This window comes from Cibotium barometz, chromosome 9 (assembly GCF_041138505.1).
Source record: "Cibotium barometz isolate CiBa-2024 chromosome 9, ASM4113850v1, whole genome shotgun sequence".
In the NCBI taxonomy this organism is placed as follows: domain Eukaryota; kingdom Viridiplantae; phylum Streptophyta; class Polypodiopsida; order Cyatheales; family Cibotiaceae; genus Cibotium; species Cibotium barometz.
The window spans coordinates 31,910,410-31,934,200 of NC_141054.1; the positions used below are offsets into that span (position 1 = coordinate 31,910,410).

Below are 23,791 nucleotides of genomic sequence, written 5' to 3' on the forward strand. Positions count from 1 at the left end.
AGGATGGGACTAGGATCCTCCTCGTCGTTGGAGTTTGGCGGCCCTTACATGTGGGCAAGGGTGTTTGGTACTTTGGGTCCCCAATGTGAGCCCACAGTCTCGTGCAAAAAGACATAAGTTTGGACACGTGAGCCATGAGTATGGACACATGAGCCATGGGCCTTGGATAGGTGAACCTATAGACATGAGATCCTGGAGACATGAGTCTAAGGGTAGGTATACCTAATATAGTATGGACCACTTATTACTGCCATAAAGACTCATATACAGATACACCTACCCATGTCCTTTAAGGATTTTCTTGCCATACAATTCGTATCATCTACAAATTTTAAGAAAAAATCTTGTCCTTTGTATTTATTGGGAAATTAAGTACACTACAATAATTGCACACCAACCATGTCATAGATCCAATTCCTAGATTTTCATACCTTAGGTAACCTCATTTCATACAAAGAAAGTATGTGAGCCGAGTTCACACCAAAAAAAAAAATGTGCAAGCCTACATACATTAGTCTACATGCATACTTCTAGAGGTAGATAAACCTAATATAGTGAAGACCACTTCTTACTTCCATAAAGACTCGTACAAAAAAACATACCCATGTCCTTAGGAAGATTTTCATGTCATACAATCTGTACCATCTATAAATTCCAAGGAAAATACTTCTCCTTCATAATTATTGGGAAAATTAAGTACACTTATTACTCAATCAATAATTGAACACATCAACCCTATCATAGGCCTAGTTCCTAGATTTTTGTATCCTAGGTAAGTATCTGAGCCTAGTTCATACAAAAAAAAGTGTGAGCCTGCAGGCTTAAGTCTAGAGGCATGAACTTGGACACATGAACCTGCATACGTGAGCCTATAGATGTGATTCTAGAGGCATGAACCTGGACACGTGATTTCCTAGTAGGCAATAGATTATTATGCAGAGGATATGGGGATTCACCAAGTTTTCCTTGACCGACTATCTCAAATGGAAGGAAGGGAATAGATTTGTCAATGATGGTGTGATTGCAAAGCTCCTAACTTCCATGGGCTTTTTTCAAACCGTAAGCCTAGAGGGTTTCTAGCCAAGCTGATAATGTTGTGAAAGCTTGATTTTGAGGCTTAAACATGTGGAAAGTTTTCTTTATTAAAAAAAAACTACTACACTGGTTTTTGAAGTTGGATGTTAGTGAGTGAGCCCTAAATATGGCTTTTTGCTTTTTTTTCCCCTTATTTCTTTTTTAAAAGCTACCATGCACATGCCCCACATCCCCCCTCCTTTGCTACACCCCCTACTGCCCTAGCCAAACCTTCATCAGTAAGACCCTAACCCTCAAGGTGGAGAGCTCTAATACCTTTGTTAATGTGTAGACAAAGATTCTATTGGTGTTGTGTTTCGGCTTTTTTAAGCAAGGTTCCTTGTGTTTATGCTTCAATGAAGATGTGGGCATGTTGTTGTTGACCCCATGTGCCTTACACTTAGGGTCATGGGCTACCTTTTTGGAGTGGTCTCCACCCTATGGTATGTGAGAGTAGTGAGAGGGAGTGCCTGCCATAAGTGGAGCACTGCATGAGCTCCACGCAAACATTCGCCCAGAAGCTCCTATAGCAAACATTCGCTCAGAAGCGCCACGCAAACATTCGCCCAGAAGCTCCTAGCACCCAGCCTACACACATGTACTCCACACCCAACCTTGACACGCATACTCTATGTGCCTTGACACGCGTACACCATGCGTCTTGACATGCGTAATGCATGCGGCCGACTACAACACCATGCACCTTGACACGCGTAATGCATGCGAGCATGCACAAAATAACATGAAAATACTTTTGAATATTCCATATTAATAAATCAAATTTGAAAGCAACATAGTAAGCACATATTGGGTGCTTTTACTATAGAAAATGGGTCATAAATTCTATGAGATGGTGACAAAAGAACTTCCTAAAGATGGAAATTCCTAAGCCTAGGAGCGGGGGGGGAGAGAGAGAGAACACAAGCAGGGGTTGATTTTTTTTGAAGCGTGCGCAGCGCAGGCATTTTTTGGCTATGGCGATCTCCCCATTTTTGGGCCTCTGGATCGCCTTCTTTGGCATGGGGTCTTCTTGATTTCCAGCTTCTACGGATAAATTCGCTTGCGCCAGACGGAGAGAAGAAGAACCACAGAGAATTACAGACTCTTCTGCTACTGCCGCGATGGATAACCCCTCCGATCTCCATCCTGCCCGCTCGTCCATGTTTGCAAACCAGCCCTTCATGACCGCCCTCATCGCCTTCATGATCGCACAGTCCCTCAAGGTGCTCACAACATGGTATGTCCCTTTTCGCATCGCTTATGATGTTTGATCCCTGTCATTAGTTAGGTCTCGGTTGTGAAGGTGCAGATATGTGTTCGCCGCTGCTCATATCGCTTTAAAAATGATGAATTTCTTTATTCAGCATGTTATTAGTTGAGGTTTTAGGCATCATTAGTTAGGGTTTTGTGCATAACATTAGTTAGGTTCCTATGCATCTTAGACTTTAGTGCATACCATTACGTAGGGTTTTGTGCATCTGTTCTGTAATGGAGCTGCGGGAAGCGATGGCGCCGTATTTTTTATTACTATTTTTATACGAGTTGAGATCCTGCTAATCAGTCAATGCTGCTGCTCCTCTCCAAGCGCAGAGGCCATGGTTTTGCTCGTAGGTGACAAAGGACCTTGGTGTCCATCAGCTGAGGCTAGTGGGATTTGTACTCGAGACCCCTCACTCAAGCGTTCAAATACTTACCAATTCGGCTACAAGGCCGTGGACTAATTTCTTGAGGATTTGGTACCTTTGGCAAGATTAAAGATCTGTATTTTCAATTTTCCAAGCTATTGTTTGGCATCATCAGACAAATGCTCGGGCAACATAGTCAAGTAAATCTAATGTTATGTGGATTTGTGGGTTTGCTAGATGGGGTTGGCATTATGTGTGAGAGAGGCCAGGACAGTAATTCGAGATCTCAATCGTTTGCTAAAGGTACAAATTCTCACAGCACTTTAATACCAATAGTATTATGTACTGCCAGCCAAGATAGGTAAACATTGTGACATTGAAATCTTGAACTCATGCTAGCTTGCTGCCGACACAAGAGCAAAGATCTGTCTTTTGGATATCCTCAAGCATCTTGAGCTTGATAGCTTATGCTTAATGGTGATGCTTCTAGCGAGAACGAGATACCAAGATATCCAATATGGGCAAAGAGTGATTCTGAAGTGTGGGCTAGGATGCCGCCATTATTATATTGAGTCCTAAGATACCGTGTAGGCATTGCACTTTGATGGTACTTGTGTTGATCGAGTTACTTAGACCGTGTAAGTCCTTTTGGATGAGATCCACGGGGTGAAGTAAAGTTAACTCCAGCACAAGCATGAGAAAGAAGCTGCCTTAGCATTCACCTCATTGATGGACACGCATGACTTGATGTGAGGCTCCAATTCATTGAGATTTGATATTGCAAATTAGATAGAGTGGAAATTTAACATAATATATTCATACATCACTCTTGAGACATTAATCTCACATTAGATCCAATGTCATGCCCTCAAAATCATGAAAATATTAAGGAAAAATATCCATCCATCAGACTAGCCAATGGTATCAACGAGGAACACAACTCTCTTGGAGGAGCTCAAACCACTTCATCACCGTTGAGCAATTCTTACTCACACTTTTCGCGACCCCTTCGGGTCTAAAATTGCCTTTGTAGAGGACTTATCAAATTCGCTTCTATCGAGGGTTTATGATTTTTCTATCTTTTGTACTCTCTCTCTCTCTCTCTCTCTCTCTCTCTCTCTCTCTCTCAGTCACTTTCAGTCTTCGTAAAGCCTCAAAATAATGACTACAATGATTAAGATTCAGAAATCACAAAAATTTCAAGAATCTTAGAATTTGGATTCCAAGAGTTTGCCTTGAAGAAGAATTCAATATACCTTCATGCCTTCAATAGTGCACCCTACTATCAATAGTAGAGGCACGCCCAAAATAGTCTCCATGGTTGCATTCTGGACTTGTACTCAACCTTGTGATATGTACAATACTTTGCATACCATACACATAATGTTCCGTACGGGCCGTTATGTACACCATACAAAGGTGGCAAGCTTCTCCATAAGTTTTGAAGTTCTTATTTGTTCGAGAGTGTATTAGGTAGTTCCTATGCCTTATCCATGCATCTCATATCCATATGCTTTTCCTAGTAGCTTGCACATATTATTTGTGCACATATCTTTTCAAAGTACCATATTTTATATTTATACTATTCAAACTAGAAAAAGAGTTGTGACACACCTCACCCTAGATATGCATGGCTGGCCTGTAGGAGTGCAGTAGGTGTAGTTGCAATTGGGCAGTAGGCGCGGGAGACTCGGCAGCGTAGGTGCCACGTTGCAGGTCGTGAACATGCCGAAAGCATTTTATGTTGGCCGACTAGCATAGTAAGGTGCTATATATACGTGTGTTGGAAAATCATCATAATGATCTGCATTCCTCACGGTGATCAGAGTCTATAGAGCCTCCTGTTATGTCCCAAGGCTAATTAGGGTTAAGTGTTATAGAAAAGGATTATACTTTGATAAATGTTTTTAGCCCTTCTTTCTTGACAATGAATAGCACAATGTAGAGAAGATAAGAGTGCGGAGAGAGAGAGAGAGAGAGAGGAGACATCAAGGATTGGGTCCCAAATACTCTTTGAAGGGCCCCCACCATGTATGGTGTATTTGCTTTATTGAATGAGTAGACTGATGTCAGAATGCGCAGCGGAGATGATGACCAAATCTGGGAACACAAGAGCAAACGCAATGCAGAAAACAACAGCACAAGAGAGAGAGAGATAGAGGTGTGTAACTCTGCTCTATATACACAAAGAAGATCCCGAAGTGATACACAAGTGAGAAGGGGCTGTGGCCATTTTATATGGCCCCCAAACAGCAGTCGGCCTGCTGTAGGGCAGCCGACAGGACCACATACTCCACGACTTGCCGAAATGTACAGTCGGCCAGCAGCAGGGGGTGTCGGCCAGCATCAAGAAGGTTCGCGACCTGTGCAAAATAGTCGGCCACCTCCAGTGAATACACAGATGCAGTCGGCCAAGATCAAGGTCCAATTGCCACAACAAGACTGCCTCCCATGCCATAGAAAAATAGGAAAAATGGGGAAAAAATACGGGGAGTGAGGAAAAATGATAAAACACCTACAAAGGGCGGGCACACCCACAACAGAGGCCTTGGTGTATATGTATAGACAGGAGATGACTTCTAACAACTGATAGGTTGCTGGTTGTAAATAACTCGGCAATCATCAAAGAGGTCTCCTTCCTTTTCAATGTCCCTCCTCAATGACTTCGGAAAGCACCAAGTTACATTCCTCTCTTTATAACACGTGGCATGACCTTTGTGCCATTTTTCACCTCACTTATAGCATAGTCCTTTGTTCCTTAACTCATTAATATGTGAAAGAGTGCACAAAGCGGAAGCAGAGTGGCACTAGAATGTGCTGAACAGAGAGTGCAAGAAAGAAAGAAAGAAAGAAAGATTTTATTCACGTCTTCCAAAAGACCGAACTCGGCCTATGAGACAAATCAGTGTACCTGTGTGGAGTATCCTCTGTCATCCCAACAAAATGAAAAAGTACTGAACTAAAAAGCTGAATATGGGTGTGCAATAAGTACAATGAGTGGGGGAGGGGATGGAGCTCTACTACTAGGAGAATGCAAAGCTATATGCATGGAGTATACAATTATGATATGCAACCTAGCTAGCTCCATCCTGTACCATACTGGGGGTATAAAATGGTATACATCAATGAAGGGGGTGTCCACAGCTCCCTGAAGAACATGCCTGGGTCTGCTCTGAAGCGAGCCAGTCGCTCCGCACCCTCTCTGTGAAACTGAGCTCTGATCTCTGTCATCTCTCTCTGGTATAGGCGTGGTGTCCGAAAGCCAGGTGTCCTCTGACTCCTGCGGGCTCTGAGTGTCTCTGCTCTCTGGAGAGTAATTCCCTGCTGTGTAGGGGCTGGGAGTGGGGTGGATCTCTGAAAAAATGTAGTAATCTGTGTCTGTCGTCCCCCCTTTGGAGCTGTCTGAGCCTGTAATGATGTCTCTCTGTGACGCTGTATGTCTAGAATGAATCTCCCCAGTATGCGCTGGTCTGCTGCCTCAAAGATCTGGCGTAGGGAATGTGGCTCCCTGAATAAAATGGGATCTCTCTCTTTGATGGCTGTATATGCTCTGCATCTGCATACATAATGCTCCTTACTCTCCACCTCCTCTCTGCACAATCTGCATACCCTCTCCTCTCGGGGGATCCGTGCTGCTCTGCCAGTCTCGATCTCCAATCGATGTGATGAGACTCTAAGCTGACCAATAGCTACTCAGAAGCCGTGTGGTAAAAAGCCCTCCATGTATCTAGGCCTCTCTATAAATCCATCATCAGTGATACTCATGAAGTGATCTCTGTGGTATAGCATCTTCGGTGGAAGAGGTTGTGTAGGTGATATCCATGTCTCTTGTGTATAGAGCTGCCATAGGTCCTGTCTCAATACTCTATTCCTCTATGAGAGAGACGGATATGTGGTGCATCCCTGTCATACTGGAATGGTGGTAGATGATCCATGTCTAGGCCATGCTGTGAGAACCAATGTGTGACCTGTGCATACCATGATCCTTTGTCTCCTGCCTCAGCCAGTTGTCTAGATGCCTCAAAAGCTCTGTATGACAATCTGTCCCGTGGCATCTCTCTGAATCTGTCTAGCAGGCGTATAGTTTGGAATATGGCCTCTACCATCATAGGAGGCACAGCAAACTCTGCTCGTATAATGTCATGAGGTACTGACGGTTTGCTGCGTATCATGCGTGCCATCATGAGGGCCTGTGGTCTCTCTATCTGTGTCCACCAATGGGTAGCAAGGCCTGGTGCCCATACCGTGCTCCATACATCAGTGCCGGTGTGACTAATGTGTCAAATAGCCACCCCTTCGTCCGGGGCTTCTGAAAATGCACCTGGTGGCACTGTCTCTCTAGCATAGCCAATGCTGCATATCCCCGTGTCAATCTAGCTCTGGCTGCTGAACCCATGGTGAAGCGTGTGGCTGCTGCAGAGAAGGTAAACCCTAGGTACACGTATGATGTCACCACCTCCACCTGGCGTCCTACGAGAGTGAATGTCAGCTGACTCTTGCCTTGTCTCGATGTATGAAAGACCATAACCTTGGTTTTCCCAAGGTTCACAGTAACACCCCTCTGTTTGCAGAAATCATCGAGTGCATGTAGATGCTGTTGTAGACCTTCTGGAGATCAGACACTAATACGATATCATCAGCATAAAGCATAATATGTACTGAGGTACACCTGCTAGATCAACTCCATCGCCGCCTCCCCGTGTAATGAAGTCAGCCACCTCATCAATGTATAACCCAAATAGCGTGGGGGAAAGTGGGCATCCTTGCTTCACACCAATGGTGCTAGCAATAGTCTCAGACATACTTCCTGGGCATCTGACTTGCCCAAAAACCTGCTCATATAATGCATAGATGTCCCATATCATATCTGCTGGTATGCCAAGAGACTGCAGGCGCTGAAAGACCCTCTCTCGTGGTTTTGTGTCAAATGCCTTGCGGAAATCCACAAAGCAGCAATAGAGCTTTCTCTTCCTCACTCTGGCTTGATCAATCATACATCTCAAAGTGAATACATGGTCAGTGGTAGAGAAAGCTCTCCTGAAGCCTGCCTGCCTTGATGAGCGTAAACCTGCTTGCTCAGCATATAAGCTAAGCTCTTGCTCCAACACTGCACCATAGAGTTTGGCCAACACGTGGCCAACCATAACCGTCCTGTAGTTGCTTGGATCGAGCATATCCCCTGTTTTGTGGATCGGCACAATGGTGTGCATGGTCCACTCCGCAGGCAAACCCTCTGCTAGTGCCCTGTTAAACAGATGTGCAAGAAAAGGAGCCAAAGAATCTACTGCATATATGAGATGCTCACCTTGTAGGCCCATATGGTCGGCGGCCCGTCCATGCGGTAGGCGGCGGATAGCTTCCTTTACCATTGAGTGAGTAAAGAAGCTAGCTGTGGTAGGTCGAGGCTCCTGTGTGGCTGAGGTATAGGTGGCTGCTGTGGGGTGTGGTATAGGCCCTTTGCATATGTGTGCCATGTCTGTGTGTGCCATGTCTGTGGGTCTTCAATGGGTGTCGGTGGTCGGGGCTCTCTGAAGTGCTGCCATGAGATAGGGCTATCTTCTCTACTCATGAAGAAATGGAAGATCTCTAGCTCCTGTATCTCTGCGAAGGCCCGCCTTTTGCGGTGAGTAAGTCTCCTCATCTCTCTCCTCGACTCCTGCTATGTGATGGTTCCCAAGGCTCTCTTTATGCGGAGCCGTGAGTATAGGGCTCTGCACTCGTCATCATACCATCTGTTCTAGGGCGTAGTCTCAGATCTCGCAGGCTCTCCTGAGTGGACACGATGTGGGAAGCTCTGTAATGCAGCCGTGTGTAGGAGTGATGCCAGCTGGGCTGTAATGGTATCCATAGGTGCCAAGGGATCCATGAGTAGGAGCCCATCCTCTACTCTGCCAGTGTATATGTCTGCCATGTCATGTGTGAAGTAGATGGTAGTGTGTGGTGTTGGTATGTGGGGGACTGGTGATACTGGTGATCCGGCTAGTGAAAATGCCAAGTATGTATGATCTGCCCCAATAGGACGAGGTGGGATGGAGAATGAGGTGACAAGCTGTGATGCCTCCAAAGACCCCATAATGTAGTCTACCATCGTGCCTCTGGTCCGTGTATGACCCCCATGTGGGAAGCATGTCAGCCCTCCTGATCCCGGCCACTGTAGCATCCCGTTATAAATAACGAGACGATGCCTGGCTCCCAACTCTAGTAAGTGGTCCCCATAATGTCCTCTGTCTGGTCCAGTGTCCTCTGATGCCCGACTAGCCTCTATCTCCTCTGGATCCACAGGGTGGAGGATCTCCATGTCATCATAGTCATACACCTCACAGTGTCTGCTCTGTGTGTGGGCATTGAAGTCACCCGTAAGAAATACTTCCCCTAGTGTAGAATAATGCATAATCTCCTCTGACAGACAAGTGTATGGCGAGGCTCCTGTCTCCTCCTCCTGTGGCATGTCCTCTGTAATGACATAGGAGGATCTTGATGGAGGAAAGTAACATAGGGCTATGTATATAACCCTGTCCTGTGAGAGCTGTAAGCTGATCCACATGTATCTGGCCTCTGGATCTTGTGCTACCACTCTCATTCTCCCTTGTAGCTCCCGTCTGAATAGAACTGCTACTCCCCTCGACCCTCTCAAGGTACCCTGGCGTGTGGTCCTCCTGTATGCTGACTCCCACTAGAATCCCTCTACTCAAGGTAGCCCTCTCTCTGGGCTCTGAGGTGTCTCTGTCAGAAGTATGATGTCTCTCCCCACCATAACATGCTCCAGTCATCCAGGCTGCACCCATAGTGAACCATTACAGTTCCATACTGCCATGTGTATCTCTTTTAGTGGCCTGGTCTGTGTCCCATAGGTCCCAAACCGCTAACCATGGGCCGGCCGTCAATGATGACCCGACCATCTCGATAGAAGGCCTTCTTGCCTTCTCTCCTCGCGTGTAAGACTCGTGGCATGCAAGCTCTCCTATGCTCTAGCTGCATCCTCGTGAGATCATCATCCAAGAAAGTTGTGTGAGAGAAACAGGAATTAGGGTTAGGTCATGTGGGAGACATACACAGAGAAGAACAAGGGAGAGAGAGAGAGAGAGAGTTGTGGGGATAAGTCAACTCATAAGGCATGAGTGTGTGACTCCCCTATCATACATGTATATTGCACTAGTACACATAGTGTACTTAGTACATTAAATGTACTAAGTGTACTATGTACTATAACTTATGGGCTTGTACACACTATAAGGGTGGGCATTATGCCTTTACCCCAACAACCTCCCACTTAAAGGCAAAGTGCCCTTAAGTAAAGGAAAAGAAAAAATCAGCATGTACATGATAATATACAAGGCCATATCAAGGCTGAAAATGGCCTCATCCAATGCCCATCAAGTGTCTGCAATGAGCAAACCGCTCCGGAGGCAAACTCTTTGTCAACAGATCAGCCGGGTTGTCATCCGTGTGAATCTTAACAAGCTGAATTTGCTTGTTCTCTATCACCTCTCTGATGAAGTGATACTTCACATCCACATGCTTCGTCTTTGCATGAAAGACAGGGTTCTTTGCCAACTGGATGGCACTCTGACTGTCACAATTCAACAATGGAATATCCCCTGTATAACCCAAATCAACCACTAACCGAGATAGCCATAATGCCTCCTTGCAAGCCTCTGTGGCTGCAATATACTCGGCCTCGTAGTAGATAAGGCAGTGCACTTCTGCATCCTGGATATCCATGACACAGCACCTCCTGTGAATGTAAACACATAACCGGTAGTAGACTTCCGGTTATCTGGTTATCTGGATGACCGGCATAATCCGAATCCGTGTAACCATGCACTAATGCATCCTGTTTGCCAAAGCAAATGCACAAATCCTGTGTGCCCTTCAGGTATCTCATGACACCTTTCACTGCTTCCCAATGCTTCTTGCCAGGGTTGGCCATGTATCTAGAAACCACTCCCACTGCAAATGCAATGTCCGGCCTAGTAGCAACCATGGCATACATGAGACTGCCACAAGCTGAAGCATACGGAACCTTGGCCATATCAGCCCTGTCTCTATCCGACTGTGGGCTGTCCATAGCACTGAGTTTCACATATGGAGGCAAAGGAGTACTAGTCTTCTTTCCCCCGTCCATATTGAACCTCTGCAAGACTTTGCCAATGTATTCCTTCTGAGACAAATACAACACATGCTGATTTCTGTCCCGAAGTATCCGCATACCCAAAATGTGATTTGCATCACCCAAATCCTTCATATCAAAGGTTTGATGCAGCCTCTGTTTCAAGGCATCCATCTCTTTACGAGATTTCCCGGCAATCAACATATCATCAACATACAAGATGAGGATCAATAGACTGCCATCCAAAGCTTTCTTGGTGTACAAGCAGTGATCTATGTCACTTCTCCTGAATTTCTGAGATTTCATGAATGTATCAAATTTATGATACCATTCCCTTGGTGCCTATTTGAGCCCATAAAGACTCTTTTTCAGCTTGCATACAAGCTTCTCCTTTCCACTCACTGCATAACCCTCTGGCTGCTGCATATATATCTCCTCATGGAGATCACCGTGAAGAAAAGCAGTCTTCACATCCATCTGAATCAAGTCCAGATCATCATGCGCAACCAAAGCCAACACAGCTCTAAGTGTGGTTATTTTGACCACTGGAGAGAAGATCTCCTCAAAGTCCACACCATATTCCTGCTTGAAGCCCTTAGCCACTAACCTGGCTTTGTATCTTGGCTTTGCATCTGGTGCAACTTTGAGCCTGTATACCCATTTGCATGGCAAAACCCTCTTGCCTGCAGGCAAATGCACCAACTTCCAAGTTCCATTTTTATGCAGAGAATCCATCTCTGACTTCATGGCACGCTCCCATAGAGCTTTGTCTGCCCTCTGTAAAGCCTCCTTATAACATGAGGGCTCCCCACAGTCAGTAAGCATCAAGTAGTCAACCCCTGGAACAAACCTGTCAGGGGCTCTGGAGGGTCTAGTGGACCTCCGTACCCAATGACCATCATTTGCAGGTTGCTGTCCAGCCTGCATATCACCCATTGGTGGCTCCTGTTCCATGCCATAAGGCTGAAAAATCATGCCCGGTATCTCCTCTAACTGTGGTATATCCATAGGGATATCTTCTGCCATCTCTGGCTGTCCATTTGGACCATTTTCAGCACCATTTAAGGGCTGGTTTTCCTGCTGTAATGGCTGATTTACAGCCCTTTGTTGTTGTCCATGATGTCCATCATCATCAAAGATGACTCTGCCAGGCTCCTGTTGCCTTGCAGGCTCCTTATACATGCATGTTTCATAAAAAATGACATCATTGCTGCGTATGATCTTTCTGTTCACGGGATCCCAAAGTCTATACCCCATTTCACCTCTGTCACCATATCCTAGGAATATGCATTTGTGAGACTTAGGATCAAGTTTGGTGCGCATTTCCCTGCGTATGTGCACGTACGCAACGCAACCAAACACTCTCAAGTGCTTGTATGACGGAGGCTTCCCTGTCCATACTTCTTCTGGCACTTTCCCACCAAGCCTCGTGTTAGGTGACCTGTTTATAAGGTGAACGGCTGTCATAACAGCTTCAGCCCAAAAACCATGAGGTAATGCAGCATGTGACAACATAGAACGGACCTTCTCCTGTATGGTCCTGTTCATTCTCTCTGCTGTCCCGTTTTGTGGAGGATCATAAGGAGTAGAGAGCTCCCTCTTGATGCCTTTAGCATCACAAAAGTCCTGAAACTGTTTGGACATATACTCTCCACCATTGTCGGAACGCAAAGCCTTCAGTGTTTTGCCAGTTTGATTCTCAACAAGAGCAACAAACTTCTCAAACACTGAGAATGTATCACTCTTCAAACGAAGAGGATAAACCCACACCTTGCGTGTGGCATCATCTATAAATGACACAAAATATTTTGCCCCTCCCAAAGAAAGCTGAGGCATCTCACATACATCTGTATGCACAAGCTCTAACTGAGCATCTTTCTGTCCAAGAGCTTTCTTGTGGGGGCACTGTAGTTGCCTACCATATATACAATGCTCACAAAACTGAAAACTTGAAAACTTTAGAGAAGGCAAGTAACCCAAACGAGACAATTGCTCCGTTCCCTTGACACTCATGTGTCCCAACCGGCTATGCCACATAGAGATTTCCGGCAGCTCGGTTGCATTTACATTAGCATGGTGACAAACACCTGCATGCATAAAGTAAAGAGTGTCCACCTTAGAGCCTCTGGCAACAACCAGTGAGCCCTTACTAATTTTCCACTTTCCACGACCAAATGTGGTAACATAATCAGCATCATCAAGCTGTCCAGTAGAAAGCAGATTTTTCTTGATCTCAGGCACATGCCTGACATCATGGAGCATAAGCTGTGAGCCATCTGAAAACACAAGCCTCACATCACCTCTGCCAAGAATCTTGCATGCATGGTTATCACCCAAATAAACCACTCCTTCATTGCCAGCAGTATACCTGACAAACAAGTCTCTGCAACCTGTGACATGAAAGGAGGCACCTGAATCAATGATCCATGAGTGCATACCATGACCACCTGTAAGAAGTGAATGGGCATCAAGTGAAGACGTAAAGAGGACCTCATCCTCACTGCCACCTGCATGTGACACATTGATTTCTTCAATCTTGACTCCACTTTTGCCCTTTGGCTTTACATCTTTGGCTTCATCTTTCTCTTTGTCTTTGCCTTTTCCCTTTTCCTTTTGATCATTTTTCCATTTGTAGCATTGCTTTTTAATGTGTCCCTTCTTGCCACAATAATGGCATTCCAAATCCTTTTTGGAGCGAGACTTGCTCCTTCCCCTTTCTTGGCTTTCCCCCCTTTGCTGGGATCTCCCACGTGCATTCATTGCATTGGACTTTCCAACAGAGTTGTTTTTCCTGTTCATCTCTTCTTGAAGAAGAGCACCCTCAACATCTGCATATGACAGCATAGCATTCGAATTGCTAGTGGCTGTCCTGAATGTATCCCAACTCTCTGGCAAAGTGCATAAGAGAAAAGTGGCTTTGAACTCATCGTCCATTGCCAACTTTTGATTAATGACCTGGCTGACAATACCATTAAACTCATTTAGATGGGCTGTCATAGACGCCCCTTCCTTCATCTGAAGACCTATGAGTTTCTTCAACCAATACACTTTGCTTGAGGCACTTTGTTGGGCATACAAGTCCTGCAATCTCTGCCACATTCCCCAAGCTGTCTTCTCTTCACGAATGCTGAAAAGTAATGAGTCTGACACAGACAACATGATAGTAGATCTTGCCAGCTCATCCATATCTTCCCACTCTTCAGCAGTAAGAGAAGCGGGCATTACACCCCTTTCTTTGATAGGCTTGTGCTGCTTTTTCTGGAGCAACACATTGTAGCACTGGGTTTGCCAAATATCATAATTATGCGAGCCTTCAAGCTTCATGATGTGAAGCAATGAAGAGCTCTCACCTGTGGTTGCCATAGCAATATGCAACCTGTCAATGCCTGACTCCCTGCAAAAATGTGCAAACACGGCACCAAAAGCACACAAAGTGCTCACAGTTTTTTCTCCCAAGCTTTATCTCCCACTGCGGAAGCAAGAATGCAACTTTTCTCCCACTGTTTGTGATGAAATCACCAAAATCTGGTTGCTGCAGATTTTGGACAGCACCTTAAATGTGCTCTCTTGCCCTTCCAAAGTACTGTACAGCAGTATTAAGTGCTCTCCAATGATGTACCAAACCTGTACCGGCAAGTACAGCAGCTGAAATTGAACCTTTTGGTCACTCAAAACAGTGTACAGCCATGCCAAAACTTGCACAAAGCTGTGCCAAATCTGTACCAGCAGGTACAGTAGCAATAAATGCTCTCCTGGCTGTCCAAATGAGTGAAAATCAGACTTTTACAGTCCTGTACACTGCATACAACAGTTCCGAACAGAAATTGGGCAAAAGCCCCTTGACTGCAAGCTGATTTTTGAGGATTCAAGGCATAAATGTCTTGCCTGCTGCTTTGCCAAGCTCAACAAGCATACGAACTTGAAAAGCCCCTTGATTTAAGATCAATTTCTGATCATACATGGTACATTGGCGCACATGAAGGCATCCAGAGTGTTCACGATGCTTCCCCCTGGCCACATATACATCCAAATAATGAAAGCCCCTTGATTTACAGGCACATTGAGTGCTTGTAAGGCATCAACACATTATCCACAGCATCAAACGCGATTGCCTGCATGCAAATCAACCAAATCGGCACAAAAGCCCCTTGATTTGCACTGCAATTTTGCCCAAATGTGCAATTTTTCACATCATACAGCATGTATGAGTGCTTAATTGCACAATTACATCAAAAGCCCCAAATTTCGACATCCAATTTCCTGCAAATTGATCCTGATTGTGACCAATTTCCTGCAAATTGATCCTGATTGTGACCAATGTCACCCAATTTTGCCAATTTTGCTCAAAATTGAGCAATTCGACACCTGTACCTGCTCAATTGTTGATTGTACTTGCTCAATTGCAAATCCCAAAAAAAAATTGAGGAAAATACCTTGTAATTTCTGATTTTTCTTCAATTTGTAGGCTGAATTTTGATTGCAGATGCTGTTGCAGGAGAGGGGGGCAATTCTTGCTGATGCTGCTGCAGAAAGAGTGCTGCACGATGATGATGCTGCTGCTCGTCAGGCTTCTACAATCGTATTGAAAACGTAGGAGGTGCTTATGCGCCTGCAGAGCTGTACGGATGGGAGCTTTGTAGTCGGGCTTGAGCAGGTCGACTAGGCGACTTTCATGAATCGCTAGTCGGGCAGGTGTTGAAAGGGCCTACGATAGCGATTCAAATCGTCGCTGCTCGTCACCTTCCCCGTTGTGCGCAAGCCACCAGCGTTGTGTTAGAGGAGAGACAGAGATCCCTTCGCTAATCCTGCCATAGCCCGATTGCAGTGCCTTACGCTACGTGTGTTTTCGCTACACGCGTTGCTGCACTTTTTGGACCAACGCCTCAACGCCACGTGCTCGCCTGTGTTCGCTCGCTGCCAGTTGCCAACGCCTTCGCTCCACGCTCAGTTGCCTACGCATAGCACAGGTCGCTTCGCCTAGCGCAGGTAGCCAGGAACGATTAAAGCCTTCGACGCCTGTGTTCGCCTGTGTTCGCTCCACGCTTACGCAGCCTGTTGACGCCCGCCTTGTGGACCAGCCTGTTCGCCCGCTTCGCCTATTACGCCCAGCACAGTTTTTGCACGCCTCACCACGTCCAAGTGCTCCATGCCATCGCTGAGCAACCAACGCCCTTCACAAAGCTTCAAGGGCGCCCTTCTCAACACCTACAGGCTCCGAATGAACCAGGCAAACCTCCCTCTAGCTCTGATGCCAGTTGTGAGAGAAACAGGAATTAGGGTTAGGTCATGTGGGAGACATACACAGAGAAGAACAAGAGAGAGAGAGAGAGAGAGAGAGAGAGAGAGTTGTGGGGATAAGTCAACTCATAAGGCATGAGTGTGTGACTCCCCTATCACACATGTATATTGCACTAGTACACATAGTGCACTTAGTACATTAAATGTACTAAGTGTACTATGTACTATAACTTATGGGCTTGTACACACTATAAGGGTGGGCATTATGCCTTTACCCCAACAAATAGGAGCTCCCTCTAAGCCTCGTAGTATGACCCTCTTCCTCATGAAGATGACTCTCTCTGTCTCTCTGTCAACTCCCCACGGATCCCCTCGTGATCGATCTTGGTTCGAAACTCGAATCCTGCAAACAAACGAACAACAAACAAGCAAGGGGGTGCAGGCCTGACTCACCTCCCAACCATGACAGCCGTGGGCAAGCCCACAATCTTGGCTGTCCCCACCGAGCCACGAGCTGAGCTAACTAGGTTGACGTACCGACCAATCTCCTCCTCGCGACGTCCCATACCGCCACGAAGCTGCTCTCGCGGGCCTCGAGATCGCTGCCGGCCTTGGCTGCATAAAGCAGGTGCACGTCTGCACTAGATCCAGGCTCCAAGACCATAGAGCTCTCACAAACTCGCGAGACTCTCTATGCCAATAACTAACCTTGGCCACCCTTTTATAGGCTCTTGGCCGGTCATCGGGCGTCCACACTTGGCCGCCCGCCCGTCCATACTTGGGTGCCCGCCCGTTAGTATTTCCCTAACTCAGCTCGTCAATCAGCCTGCCTAGTTCCAAGCTTCCCCAAGCCTCGAAACTAGTCTTGCATGCGTATAGCACACGGTAGATACCCACTGTGCACATGACATACTCCCCTTCCTCTAAGAGCTCACTCCTGAGCTCACTAAAAAGCCAGGGTAATCTCTCTGAAGAGAAGTCAATGTCTCCCATGTAGCGTCCTCCTCAACACGATCCTTCCACTTGATCTTGTATTCCGTGATAAGCGTATGACGCAATCTTCGTTCACGAAATCCAAGAATCTCTTCAGGTTCGTGAGGAATAAATGTCATGTCCTGGACATCTATAATTTCTTGAGGACTAACTAACTGATCTGCTCCACCCAGTACTTCCTTAAGTCTACTGACATGAAATACAGGATGAACTTTCACATGAGAAGGCAAATCCAATTCATATGCAACTGAACCAATCCGTCGTGTAACACGAAATGGTCCACAATATCTAGGGGATAATTTCGGAGATCTACCTGTCCGTAAAGTCTCGGAATCTTTCGGAACTCGCAAATACACCATCGTTCCTTCAGAGAACTCTCTAGGTGAACGATGTCTATTAGAATAAAATCTGTCTCGGTCTTGAGCACTTCTAATAGATTCCTTTGCAACTTGTAACATTTCCTGCATATCTTGTAGAAAATTACGTGCTGCATCATGCTGAAGTCCTGAGAATCCTACTGTAACAGGTGATCTTGGTTGAAAACCGTACATAAGCATGAAAGGACTAAACCTTGTACTCGTATGCTTAGTACTGTTATATGCAAATTCTAACATAGGAAGATAATCCTCCCATGAACTTTGTCTTTTGGATACATATGCTCGAAGCATATCCTCCAAAATCTGATTCACTCTTTCAGTCTGGCCATCAGATTGAGGATGATCAGAGGAACTCAAATTCAAAGTTGTTTCCAACTTCTCGAAAACAAGTTTCCAAAAATCACTCGTAAACTTAGAGTCCCTATCACTGACTATGTCCTGCGGTAACCCGTACAGTCTAAACAATTGCTCGATAAACTGCCGAGCTAATTGCGTAGCTGTAATAGTCTTCCGGGTCGGTAAAAATCTAGCCATTTTTGTCAAGCGATCTACCACAACCCAAATAGAATCATGGCCTTGATGTGTTCTTGGCAATCCGATAATAAAATCCATGGAAATACTTTCCCATTTATTACCTGGGATTTGCAAAGGATGCAACAACCCAGCCTGTCTAAAGCGTTCAGCTTTATTTGCCTGACAAATCTGACACTTGAGAACATAATCTTCTACATACCCTTTCATCTTCGGCCAATAAAAAGTGTGTTTCACTAATGATAGTGTCCTGTGTACCCCAGGGTGTCCAGCAGAAGGGGCATCGTGACACTCCCTCAGAATCTTGGACCTAATGTCCGGGATCTGTGGTACACAAATTTTGTCATTACGGAATAGTAAACCATTCCGAATCATCCACTGACCTCCTGCAGCCTGAATAGTAGACTGCTCAGTCACCGAGTCCTGGTCAATCAATGAGCTCTCGTCCTGGATCCTCTGCCAAAATGGACCAAAATAACTATCAGTCCTACAAAGCCCTCTCAATGACTGAAATAAGTCAGTAGAAATCTCGGTGAACGACAAAGTATTCACCTCTCTAATCCGACTAAGCGCATCTGCAATATTATTCATGGACCCTTTCCGATAACGGATCTCAAAATCAAAATCTTGCATTAACTCTGCCCAACGAGCTTTCCTGCCTCTCAAATCATCCGCATCACACATACTTGATTGACTGATGATCAGTCAATACCACAAACTTAGAGCCATATAAATAATGTCTCCAAACCTTGAGAGCATGAATCACAGCATAAAGCTCCTTCTCAAGGGTTGGCCAACGAGATTGAGTGTCGTCTAGCTTTTTACTTTCAAAAGCAACCGGTCTACCATCTTGAAATAAAGCAGCCCCAATAGCATAGTCACTGGCATCAGTTTCAAGAACATAAGGTCGACTAGGATCAGGCAATGCTAAGATAGGTGCTTCCTTGACTTTATCTTTCAAAAGTCTGAAGGCCATATCCAAATCGTTATTCCAAGTGATAGGCTGATTGGACTTACGTCCACGACCTTTCAATAAGTCGGTCATCGGTAGAGTGAGCTGAGAGTACTCCCGTACAGATTTCCTAAGAAAGACAACAAAACCGAGAAAAGAACGAAGTTGTTTCACTGTTCGTGGTATAGGCCAGTCCAAAACCTTCTGAACTCGGTCATAGTCAATGCTCAATCCATCTCTAGTGATCTTGTGTCCCAAGTAAATGATGTCGGTCATAAAGAACTCACATTTACTGAATTTAGCATATAGTCGATTCTGTCTTAAAATAGCTAAGACAATCGTGAGGTGTCTGACATGATCCTCAAGAGTACGGCTATATATCAAAATATCATCCAAGAACACCACCACAAATTTTCCCAAATGTTCACGAAAAAGATCGTTCATCATTTGCTGGAAAGTGGCTGGAGCATTGGTTAACCCAAAAGGTAATACGAGAAACTCGTAATGGCCATACCTAGTCCGAAAGGCGGTTCTTTCGACATGCCTTTCATGAATACGTATCTGGTGATAGCCAGTACGTAAATCTATCTTCGTGAAATATTTCGCTCCTGCTAACCGGTCAATTAGGTCATCTGATCTAGGGAGAGGATAACGGTTCTTAATTGTCAGCTTGTTCAATCTTTTGTAATCTATACACATTCTCCAAGTATTGTCCTTCTTTCTCCTAAGCAACACAGGTGCACCCCAAGGTGATTTACTTGGACGGATCTGGCCCATCCTCAAATAATCTGCGAGTTGTTTAGCCAACTCATCTTCCTCAGCTTGGCTCATCCTATAAGGTGGAATACTCACAGGATGAGCACTAGGGATCAAGTCAATACGATGATCTACTGCCCGTTCAGGTGGTAAACCCGATGGCAGTTCCTTAGGAAATACATCTTGAAACGAATCAAGTATCTTCTGTAATTCTTTGCTTTCAAACACACTTAATTCATTCACATCCATGGAAGGGATGAGAAAAGAAGAAAGTGGAATCAATACACAATGGAAAGCGGTGTACAAAGAAAAGAAAAAAACACAAGGAAAGCTCGTTTTTTTTTAGCTTTCGTTTTTTTTTAAAAGTTTAAAATTTCAAAGTTTTAAAAAGACACCTCCAAGGTTCAAAAGGTTTCCAAGGTTTTATTTTTTTTTAAGACTTTAGAATATATATATATCCATATATATATATATATATTAAAATATATATATATATATATATATATATATATATATATATTTATTCAAGAGAAAAAAAAACACGTAAAGCATTACGTTTTTTTTAATGCTTTCGTTTTTGTTTTTTTTAGGGGAGGTTAAAGTTTTTAAATTTTAAAAGAACCCCCTCTCTCTAAGGTTTCCAAGGTGTTTTATTTTTTTAGAAAAGAGAATATATATATCCGTATATATATATATATATATATATATATATATATATATATATATATTTACGAAAAAAAAAAACACAAAAGCTAAAGCAAAAGCTAAGCCTAGCTTTTCGAGTTTTTTTGGCTTTTGGGAAACCTTTATAAACCCCCTCACGTGGGCTTCTTGCCACACATCTCTCGAGTTCTCAAGTTTTCAAGCTCTCAAGCTCTCGAGTTCGCTCGCACTTTTGTTGTGCAAAGACCAAATTTTCTCTCCACGTACCCTCTTCACGATGTCGACCCAAGAATCAGAGTTGGAGCCTCTCGTGGAACGCGAAGGCTTGTCGGCTACGGAAGGCACTGATGCCGATCTTTTTGACGAGTTTATGTCAAAATCAGATTTCCAAGAGTTCAAAGTAGCTCTCGAAGCTTCTTCGTCGGAACGTCAGGCACAAATCGCAGCCCAGATGCAGGCTTTGCAGAACTCCATCGCTCTATTGACCACTACCCTCTCTACTTTCTCGGGAATGGATACCTTGGCTTCTGCTTTAGGCCCCAATATTACTCCGGAACCGTTTGGGGGCGAGCAAAAGCAGCGTACCAAGGAGATCGTGGACACTTGGCTACACAAGTGGCAAGTTCACTTTCAGTTTCATCCATATGATGATGGAAAGAAGATACAGTTAGCAGCAGGTTTCCTGTCCGGCAAAGCTTTGCTTTGGTGGAAGGAACTGAACCCAAAGCCAACGACTTGGGCACAATTTGAAGACGTCTTCAAGAAAGAATTCCTCAAGAAAGAGGATGATTATGATGTTGTTGCCCGGTTTTCAGCTTTGACCATGACCTCGCAGCACCTCACTTATGACGTCTACCTCCAGAAGTTTCGTGACTTACAGATGAAAGCTACAAAGATGGATCCCACTACCATTTTGGGATTTTTCGTAGCTGGTTTACCAGACTTGTACCGATTACAGGTTAAAAATAACAAATGTAAAACTTTGGACGAGGCTATTCATTCAGCTCGTATCTATGATGATACGATGGTCTCTTCCAAGTCAAAACCCGTTACCGAGCAGGGGAACAAGTATAAAAGAAAGTTCTCCGCACCTATGGCTAACACGATAGAAGACAAGTCTTCGGACCAACCTTCCAAGAATACAAGTTCGACACCAGCGAAGAAGAAACGACTCCTTCGGGCTTTGAAACTTAAGAAGGAAGGACGTTGTTTTATCTGCGAAGAAAAAGGACACATGCGTAATGAGTGCCCGAAGCAAAAGGGTACCAAGTCAAACGCAGGACCCAAGCCCAAGGCAGCTAACCAGTTGTCTTTGACAGGTACGTCAATTACTGTACTTTCTCGCCCTAGTACTTGTTCTGATTGTCTGTTCAATTCTAAGGTATTTGGCATGCATGATCTTCTCCGAGTTTATGGAGAAGTGAATGGCCATAAAATTCACATTCTGTTAGACCCTGGCAGTTCGCATAACTTTGTTAACTACAAACTTGTGCAGAAATTGAGTCTTGATACGACACTCAGCGACCATACCTATGAGGTACGTCTACCTGCGGGCAGACAATCAATACACCGCTTTCCATTGTGTATTGATTCCACTTTCTTCTTTTCTCATCCCTTCCATGGATGTGAATGAATTAAGTGTGTTTGAAAGCAAAGAATTACAGAAGATACTTGATTCGTTTCAAGATGTATTTCCTAAGGAACTGCCATCGGGTTTACCACCTGAACGGGCAGTAGATCATCGTATTGACTTGATCCCTGGTGCTCATCCTGTGAGTATTCCACCTTATAGGATGAGCCAAGCTGAGGAAGATGAGTTGGCTAAACAACTCGCAGATTATTTGAGGATGGGCCAGATCCGTCCAAGTAAATCACCTTGGGGTGCACCTGTGTTGCTTAGGAGAAAGAAGGACAATACTTGGAGAATGTGTATAGATTACAAAAGATTGAACAAGCTGACAATTAAGAACCGTTATCCTCTCCCTAGATCAGATGACCTAATTGACCGGTTAGCAGGAGCGAAATATTTCACGAAGATAGATTTACGTACTGGCTATCACCAGATACGTATTCATGAAAGGCATGTCGAAAGAACCGCCTTTCGGACTAGGTATGGCCATTACGAGTTTCTCGTATTACCTTTTGGGTTAACCAATGCTCCAGCCACTTTCCAGCAAATGATGAACGATCTTTTTCGTGAACATTTGGGAAAATTTGTGGTGGTGTTCTTGGATGATATTTTGATATATAGCCGTACTCTTGAGGATCATGTCAGACACCTCACGATTGTCTTAGCTATTTTAAGACAGAATCGACTATATGCTAAATTCAGTAAATGTGAGTTCTTTATGACCGACATCATTTACTTGGGACACAAGATCACTAGAGATGGATTGAGCATTGACTATGGCCGAGTTCAGAAGGTTTTGGACTGGCCTATACCGCGAACAGTGAAACAACTTCGTTCTTTTCTCGGTTTTGTTGTTTTTCTTAGGAAATCTGTACGGGAGTACTCTCAGCTCACTCTACCGATGACCGACTTATTGAAAGGTCGTGGACGTAAGTCCAATCAGCCTATCACTTGGAATAACGATTTGGATATGGCCTTCAGACTTTTGAAAGATAAAGTCAAGGAAGCACCTATCTTAGCATTGCCTGATCCTAGTCGGCCTTATGTTCTTGAAACTGATGCCAGTGACTATGCTATTGGGGCTGCTTTATTTCAAGATGGTAGACCGGTTGCTTTTGAAAGTAAAAAGCTAGACGACACTCAATCTCGTTGGCCAACCCTTGAGAAGGAGCTTTATGCTGTGATTCATGCTCTCAAGGTTTGGAGACATTATTTATATGGCTCTAAGTTTGTGGTATTGACTGATCATCAGTCAATCAAGTATGTGTGATGCGGATGATTTGAGAGGCAGGAAAGCTCGTTGGGCAGAGTTAATGCAAGATTTTGATTTTGAGATCCGTTATCGGAAAGGGTCCATGAATAATATTGCAGATGCGCTTAGTCGGATTAGAGAGGTGAATACTTTGTCGTTCACCGAGATTTCTACTGACTTATTTCAGTCATTGAGAGGGCTTTGCAGGACTGATAGTTATTTTGGTCCATTTTGGCAGAAGATCCAAGACGGGAGCTCATTGATTGACCAAGACTCGGTGACTGAGCAGTCTACTATACAGGCTGCAGGAGGTCAGTGGATGATTCGGAATGGTTTACTATTCCGTAATGACAAAATTTGTGTACCACAGATCCCGGACATTAGGTCCAAGATTCTGAGGGAGTGTCACGACGCCCCTTCTGCGGGACACCCTGGGGTACACAGGACACTATCATTAGTGAAACACACTTTTTATTGGCCGAAGATGAAAGGCTATGTAGAAGATTATGTTCTCAAGTGTCAGATTTGTCAGGCAAATAAAGCTGAACGCTTTAGACAGGCTGGGTTGTTGCATCCTTTGCAAATCCCAG

At 44.6% G+C, this 23,791-nt stretch overlaps 1 protein-coding gene across 1 annotated transcript in view; it reads left to right on the plus strand.

Annotated features, from left to right (window-relative positions):
• The first annotated feature begins 1,950 nt into the window (after nt 1–1,950).
• Nucleotides 1,951–23,791, plus strand: part of LOC147635469 (uncharacterized) — a 36,974-nt gene continuing 15,133 nt past the window's right edge. The window contains exon 1 of the mRNA XM_086802752.1: nt 1,951–2,311. Coding sequence (XP_086658878.1) covers nt 2,196–2,311 — 116 coding nt within the window. The 5' untranslated portion in view covers nt 1,951–2,195. The remainder of the gene's footprint in view (nt 2,312–23,791) is intronic.